This window comes from Marasmius oreades, chromosome 3, assembly GCF_018924745.1.
Source record: "Marasmius oreades isolate 03SP1 chromosome 3, whole genome shotgun sequence".
In the NCBI taxonomy this organism is placed as follows: Eukaryota; Fungi; Basidiomycota; class Agaricomycetes; order Agaricales; family Marasmiaceae; genus Marasmius; species Marasmius oreades.
Window position 1 is genome coordinate 4,839,956 of NC_057325.1, and position 7,895 is coordinate 4,847,850.

General features: G+C 48.6%; 4 protein-coding genes across 4 annotated transcripts; 2 read left to right on the forward strand and 2 right to left on the reverse strand.

Moving 5' to 3' along the window:
- Positions 1–2,050: 2,050 nt before the first annotated feature.
- Positions 2,051–2,449, forward strand: E1B28_006851 (uncharacterized protein; the record flags this gene model as incomplete). Its single annotated transcript, XM_043151552.1, has 1 exon — positions 2,051–2,449. The coding sequence occupies one exon, from the start codon at positions 2,051–2,053 to the stop codon at positions 2,447–2,449; it is 399 nt and encodes a 132-aa protein (XP_043012648.1).
- Positions 2,450–2,501: 52 nt separating this feature from the next.
- Positions 2,502–2,870, forward strand: E1B28_006852 (uncharacterized protein; the record flags this gene model as incomplete). Its single annotated transcript, XM_043151553.1, has 1 exon — positions 2,502–2,870. One exon carries the CDS (start codon positions 2,502–2,504, stop codon positions 2,868–2,870), a length of 369 nt encoding a protein of 122 aa, XP_043012649.1.
- A 486-nt stretch (positions 2,871–3,356) lies between these two features.
- Positions 3,357–4,297, reverse strand: E1B28_006853 (uncharacterized protein; the record flags this gene model as incomplete). Its single annotated transcript, XM_043151554.1, has 2 exons — positions 3,357–3,824; positions 3,881–4,297. The coding sequence occupies 2 exons, from the start codon at positions 4,295–4,297 to the stop codon at positions 3,357–3,359; spliced, it is 885 nt and encodes a 294-aa protein (XP_043012650.1).
- Positions 4,298–5,455: 1,158 nt separating this feature from the next.
- Positions 5,456–6,262, reverse strand: E1B28_006854 (uncharacterized protein; the record flags this gene model as incomplete). Its single annotated transcript, XM_043151555.1, has 3 exons — positions 5,456–5,801; positions 5,870–6,051; positions 6,104–6,262. 3 exons carry the CDS (start codon positions 6,260–6,262, stop codon positions 5,456–5,458), a joined length of 687 nt encoding a protein of 228 aa, XP_043012651.1.
- Between the last annotated feature and the right edge of the window lie 1,633 nt (positions 6,263–7,895).

Here is a 7,895-nt window from a genome sequence, read left to right on the forward strand (position 1 = left end):
ATGGACATTCAAATACGGTTGAGCTTCTATTCCTCAGTTGTTGTTGTTGTTGATGTTTGAGGCTTTTAAGTTCACTCGGAACATTTGCTTTACGAGGGAAGCACGTCGAAGGTATGTGAGTTTTCGTACGAGTTCTGGGGATAACCGCAACTCGTCAAACCTCAAAAAACATACCCCATTGAAATGCAACGTGTAAGGGTATATTTTATCTTGAACAGCGTCAGAGCAGATACAAGAAAGTAATAGAAGAGATGTCGATACTCCCAACACAAAAATACAACAAGCTCTGTTCTACGACTACTGATTGAGTGGGTGCAACAAGTGTGGATTCTCCAACTTAGAGGTGCAGGTAGATCAGTGATCTAGCCAACCTTTTGCCTCCTCTGGCGAAGACGAACCTCTCTCGATGAAATATGCCACCTGACGTGCTCAGTCAGTCAGAATCGAGGCGCCGAAGGAGCACGTACAACGACATCGCTGACTTGCTTTCCTAAACCCTAACAATCGCATGCTGAGATGGATTAGGGCCTCTGTGACCAAAAGGGTGAGTTGTCAAGTCAAAGCGAAAAAGAGTGAAATTACTTACCAGTTCTATGGCTTAGAGGGACCCACCATTTCCCTAAGACAGTCCGATCATTGATCCTACACCTTTCGTGCTCCTTCAACCGTCTTGTAACGTTAATCGAACGTCCGATCTTCAAAAATTCCTCCCCATTCTGCTTTCCCTTGACCAAGTAAATCCAACCCGCTTCCTCCCGCTGATATATTTTTTGCCGTCGTTTCAAATACTTTTCTCGGAGTTTGGAAGTGATAGAACGATGGACGACCATAAGGGGTACTAGTGTTGTCTGCGTTGAGGCTGATGGCGGGATTTGTAGATATTACCTTTCCTGATCAACGTGGCTCAAGACCGTCCTGTCCCGCCTTTCCTTTAGTGTAGCAACTCGTTTCTACACTACTGTCACCGACCCTCAACTCTCGACTTCCCTTGCCAGGCGAAGCAATTGTGAACTGCAGAAGGTTTCGGTTTGGAGGGTTGAGGTATCCATCCTTTGTTATTACTGAACTGACTTGGATTGTTGTTGACCATACGTTTCTGCCGACCTGTGCGAAGATGCAAGAAAACAAAGGATATCGCTGCGCCGTGAAGAAGTGGCAACGAAAGACCGGATATAAGGTCGATTCGAAGGCAATACCGCAGAAAGTTCACCCAGACGCAGGACCCGTGGCCAGTTCCTCAACTTCGGGTTAAAACTCCTATTGATTCTCGATGATGCAGGGTATTGAAACGGGGTTGGTGACCGTTAAAGATGAGTGATTCGGGTGGGAACACAGTGTTGTTTAGATTCTAATGCTGAGGTTTACCGCCGTCTGTCTCATCTTGGTGGTTGCCATCCGGTTCGAGTTCGAGTTCTCGGCCGCGGTGCGTAGACTGACGTTTGGATTGGCTGCCCTAGGCTGCCCTCCTAGGAAGCAACGACAGGTCTGCAGCGTTGGTCACAGCAGAAGGGAACCTGAGCTTCCATCATTGAGAGCCGAAGGACTTGGACCGAATATCGGAAGAGTATGTTGTATTGGTTCTGCTAGGAAGTTTCAAGCTTCGTGGTTTCAAGGAGGTGGATACTCGCGTCGTACATGTTGGGGGTGCTCGTACTAACCCGCCAAAAGTGATCAATCGACAAGGTGGCTGGACTTTGTTCATTATCTGAATCCTATCCAGAAGCCAAGTCTTAACCATGTTCTTCAGAATACTGAACGTATGGGAGGAAACATTCAATTCTCCGAGTGTGAGATCGCGTTGCCCCCCTCCCTCTGCATACTCATTGATCGTTTTCGAGGCAGAGTCAAACGCCGTAGTTCCACCACTTCCTTCCAACTCATTCACTACTACTGAATGAATCACGGAATTAACGGCTAGGTTTCGAATCGTCAACAGAAATTGGGATATACCCCGGGCAGCACAAATTCAGTGTTGGGGAGATCTCAATACCATATCCTGCTGGACAAGTCGGCGAGCAAATGTGATATCAGATGGCTGGTCGCCTTCTATATGTCCAATGGGGATATCGAAGTATTCGAGCATGCAACCTATCCGGCCACGACCCGAGCGACAGATAGCGAGCAAGCATTTTTCGTGCTATCTCATTCCAACCATACTTCCCCTTATCATCCACCCACCATCATGCCCACAATTCCAGCACCATCCGTAGACTCCAATCGTGAGGAGTGGCCAGATGCAGATTTTGATATTCCAGAGGGCCAGCCGCTGCATTCAATAACGGACAAAGACGATGAGGAGGAGGACTGGGACCTTGAGATGGACTTGGGCAAAACCGGCAGCGCCAGAATACGAGCTCCTTCCGCCTCTATTGTCTCCGATCTCATTCCCTCCACCATGACCGGAGTGATCACCATCCGTCCACCCACAGCCTTCTATGCAGCATTCTGAAGATGATGAAGACGATGACGAGGGCGTTTCCACCATCAAGGCAGCCACTATCATGCCCCGGCCACCCCAGCTTAAACACCAAGACCCCATTGATGAGGATTTCGAAGATGGTTTCTCGTTACCATCCGACCTCACTCGCCTTTCACTCGCCCCTTTGTCCCTCAATCACCGTTCCTCGAAAGAATTCTCTCGAGTGGGGCGACAAAGACCAAACGTCATCTTCACAGTCTTTCGACGCTACCCGTCTCTTGGGTTCGCTGACGCTTCACCGTCATCCAATTCCACCTCCTCTGCCTCTTCCACATCTTTGCCCGACACAGAAACAGATGATGAAGACGACGACGACGTTGAGGGTCAGATAATCCCATCCGAAATTTTTGAATCAGGTCACGGTGACTGCAAACTCAGCAAAAGAAGATGACCGTATTCGTTAATGAACAGGTCAAGGTGGCACCTCCCGATCCAGAGGATGATTTTGAGATGGGTCTAGTCATTGACGATGACGTTGATCTTAGCCCCAGCCGGCTTCTTCATAGCGCTCAGCGACGTCGGAGAGCGAAAGGCCTACATAATCAACGCAGTCGTCGCCTACCCACCCAACCAACGTCAATCTGAGGCCACCTTCAAGATTAAAACCTGAAAGAGCAAAATCCCCAGTCAATCCACCACCATCCTCTGCTCGTCAACTCCAAAAACTTAGGCTGTCACCCTCGCCTCCTTTACATCCCCACCCGCTCACAAACATTCCAGACCTTTTCACAGACCCCATCACCGCGACGTCCTCCTTCTTAGCCCCGAAACCTGGAAGCTTACGTGGACAGAACACGGAAACTCACTAGAAAGGCATCGCTCTCCTCTCTTATGGATAAGAGTCAATCTCAAGCTTCAGGCTCGGGATCGACATCGACTAGCACAGACAAAGCTCATTACGAGGAACCCACTGCAGCCTCCCGAGCAAGGACGCAGACCTGATTTTGTCACAACCAGAGTACAAGCTTGGGAAATAGGAATCGTCTTTGCTAGAGGAAAGGACAACGGGACAGGATTTGTTTTCGTGTAAGCCCAGTTCTCGAGGTACGGCAGTTTCCGTAGTTAATACTTCGACTTCTTCCATGGTGGTGGTCTCGCAATCAATGCAAGTCTCCGAGAGGCGAGGTATTGGGGGGAAAGGGGCAAACACATGGAGCGGTGAGGTCGCCGAAAATGCATGATACAATAAAACGTAGTGCCCGCCCTTGCCACCACTGAGATGCTGGCGTGAGGTTGCGGATGTCATTGGGCTATCGGGTTGTCGTGAATCAAAACCGACGTTCTGTGCTCGATTAGAGACATCGTGATAATCGTGATATCCCTTGTGAAACTTGGGCCCGAACAACTGGTATCTGGAGAATGATGAGGATCTGACAGATAAAGTGAAAAGTCGACACGCACCTGTAATTCGAACACTCTGTCAACGTTTGGATCGCTAGCAAGGTCAATTAAATGTTCTCGCATCTCTTGATAGGCGTCTTCGCGAACCGCAAGTTTGTACAGGTTTAAGAACGGTAGCTCCCGAGGCAGACTGCGGGAAACCCCCCCAAAGGAATAAGATTCCGGTCGAAACATGCTTTCCTTTGGTTGACGCATGTGAATGTAAAACTCTCTTGGGATGCGTAAGGGAACAGGAATCAATTCGGAATCCACGGATGACCATAGGATATAGCGACCCGGGGTGCTGCCAGGGCGAAGCTGGACGATATCCCACCTCTTATTGGTGCGGGCTTTCAGATTGTTGAACATCGTAGGTACAACCGCTAACGATGCTGGAGTGCGTTCGCCCTGCTGCCTTAATCTCCATCGCGGTCTCATGGCTTTGATCCACGCAGAGTAATTGATGTATGGATCCGGAGAAAGTTTTGTAAGGGCCTCATCCTCTTCCGGCTCTGGCGTTGATTGACGAATAAACTTTCGCTCAACCGGTGCGAGTCGAACTCTAGGCACCTGGGATGGATATGTTCTTCAGAGCCATCTAGCACGCCAGCGGGTTTGAAAAAGTCTGTTAGTTTGTTCTGCTTGAATTTGTCCACGGCGTTCAATGGCAACACGCCTGTGTAACCAGTCGGGATGGTGGATTTGAGGTAAAGGGTTCGCAACCTTCTGCATCGCAGCGGGAATGGTAATCACTTTTTGGATGACTGAGCCAAGGACGCTGTTGTCCTTCAGCCATTTCCGGAGGTAGCTTCGCTTGATGCTCTCTTCCGCAGAAAACAAGAACTGCGCGCTCAGTAACCGGAGCACCATCCGGTCGCGCCGAAATGATGAACTTGCATGCGAGACCCTTGTCCTTGACCATTTGGCTCCCGAGAAACTCAGCCAGACGCCAAGCCATGCTTATCGACATGTTTCGATTTTCAGCGATGAGGTCGACAAGCTCGTCATCCGAAAGGTCAATGGCTTTACGAAACAGTACATCAGGTTCCGAGAAGGAACTTCTCGAATAGTTGTGACTGTAAAGATCTTGATGAGCTACGCTTCACCTCAAAACCTTTCAATTCGGCCTGATTGAATGTCTTCCTCTTTCGATGAAGGCAGAATCATGGCTTTGTAGGGGCCATCAAGCTCAAAGAAAATTGAGTTCTCGCTGTGGACTTCGTAAAGGTGTGCTTCGGGATCAAGATCGTGGCATTGATGATTGGTGAACTCGGCATGGACGAGGTGATTAAGCATTGTGCAAGGGTACGAAAATCCAATAGCCTTGCCATTGCTAAGTTCGAACTTGTAGTTCTCCGGAAACATTCTAGGGAGCATGCACCATATGCCATCTGTGTCCAACTCAAGGGGACTGCCGATTTGCTCACGAGGGCCCGTGCCATCTGAATGATAGTAGCACCAGTCAGACAGGTGATCCCTGCCATCTCCATCGAATGCCAGCGAGCACGTATCCATAAAAGGAGTTGAGAATACATTTGTTTGCAAGCTGAAGCGAGTCGTAGATGACAATCATCTTCTTGGCTTCGTCGATTTCCACTATTGAGCGACCTTCGCTGACCACATTATCCAAGTTTTCTTCCAAGTCTTGAGTAGGCCCTTGTACTCGTATCTGCGGTCACGAAAACGGCGCACAGTATCGACATAGAAGGGATTCTCCCGTTGGCACTCCTCTCCACTTTTGTGCCTTTCGTCTTTTTTGTAAACCTTACGAGAATAGTCACCCAGTCGTTTGTGCATCAACGCCGCCTGTTCAGTAGGTGTGAGGTCGGTATATCGTCGTTCTGGACCACCAGGTCGTTTCTGCGGGAAGGACTCTTGATTCAGAGCATGTCGAATCATGTTATACTCGCCACGATGAGCTGGGAAGAATTCTCCTCTCAGACTGCACAGACAGACTCGTCGACCATTGACCCAGGCTGCAGACGATTTGATAACATGATGTTGGGATACATAGCAGCGAAATCAAGATGATAAATAAGCGGGCTGTCTGTTCGTTTCGGGTTGTCGCGTAGTGTCTCAAGAGCAGACTGGATATCCGACTTGACTTGGTCGTAGTTGGTGACGTCGTCCAAAGACGCTTTGGACTCTTCGACGATACAGAAGGTCAATGTGGCATCCAAGTCACCGATCAACTTTTGACAAATAGTTAGTTCGAGATACAAATATCAAGACTGGAATCCTCACCTTCTCGACCGCTGACGGAGTTATCTTGAAGTCCGTAGAAATATCGCTCCTGAAGACACCAGCTTCCAGGGCTTCAACATGTCCTCCCACGTACGTTTCCGAGGCCAAGAGATGGTCATCATAGAAATTGCCATGCTCTTCCTCGTGTTTATTTGGCATAATGATACGGCCTCTGTAGGCTTCCACCTGGAGACTGTACGTCCATCAAACCTATCATAATATAAGGGAAGGAAGTCTCACCATTAACAACTCTCTTGAGAGGGAGCAACGGCATCGGAAACAGAATACTGTGCAAGAGTTGAGATTGTGCACAAATTACTTGGGCAGATTTTGCTTTTGACAACGAGAGTACTGGGAAGTTGGCAAGCTTAGGTAGATGGGTATCGAAATATGAATCGTATTTGCGAGAGGAAAGGGCAACGGTACATGATCTGTTTTCATTCTCGTGATTCGGGGCAGTTAATACTTCGACTTTTTCCTGCCACCAGCAGAGTTAACGATGTGAAGCTTGACTGCCACCGGGCAAACACATGGAGCGGTGAGAATACAAGAAAACATAGTGCCATTGAGATACTGGCGTGAGGTTGCGGAAACAAAGGAGTTGAAGTATGTGAGTAACAGAGCCGGCAACATTGCATCCTCCGTACCTGTTACAAGAATAATCAGTCCCAGTTACGACGCCAAGAAGCAAAGTTCACTTACCAACTGCGTCTGCAACTGCGATACGAGCTCGATCTCCGAATTCCCGTCGCAGATGGCAGCGGCTTTCTGGCGTTTTGTTCTGCCGCTTCTCATCGTCACTGCCTTATTTATGATAATTGATCATTGACCGAGCAGAGGTTGCCTGTTAAGACTTCACTTGTACAAGATAGCGGGCGGCTCGCTGGAGATCATTTAAGCTGCTGATGGGGAGAGAAATCAGTCTTCATTTGGTTGAATCAGGACAGACAAATCTTACTTGTTGTCCTCATGCCACCTTGAGCAAAAGTGCCAATGCCGACTTTAGTCAGACAATATATTGACTTTTGGCTTGTTGGAGACGTTGCGCTCGTTGCTAGTCGCGTTTCAGTCTAGATGGTCCTTACTAAGCCCTAATCCTAGAACGCGGGTTTTCGAGGTTTTCTGTCAGCTCGACGATCCCAACTCCAGCATCCTCCAAGTTGTCCAACTTATCGTCTATGCACGATCCAACTGACGTCGAGTTTTTTCGTACTGCGCTGGTTCAATGAGAACCGGTGTGAAGAAGGAAGAAAGGGCGAGCTAGTCCATGAAGGTACAGAAACAAAAAACAAGTTGAAGTTTGAAATGAGTCAGCGAGTCAGGACTCAGGATGAACAACCCTTTAGACCCAGCTTGGTGCACGAAGCAAGTGATTATTGATTAATTGATTCCTCGCACTGGTCTAGAGCAAAGACTCTGGACGATGAACGATGAACCAGGAATATCATAATTGAGTGGAGAATTAGAATTGCTTGTTTTTGATGGTGTAATATTAGTAAGCTGGATGCGGTCTTAGTCGGATCTGAAATTGCCCGTCCCCATTTCTCGGCCGCCATCCATGTCTGCTAGAAAGCTGCCCCGTTGTAAGAAGTGCTCGCGTCCAAAAAAGGGTCATCCTCGTTCGGGATGCCCACTCAATATCCACGGCACACGCAACCTTCCGAAAGAAACTCATGATCAGCAGAGCTTGGAGGACCTTTTGGGCAGTGGTGATCAAGTGCTTGACGGAAATCCGCACATTTTGACTGCTCTAGATCGGGGGAAATTGGCCCAACAACGGAGCACGGAGAAA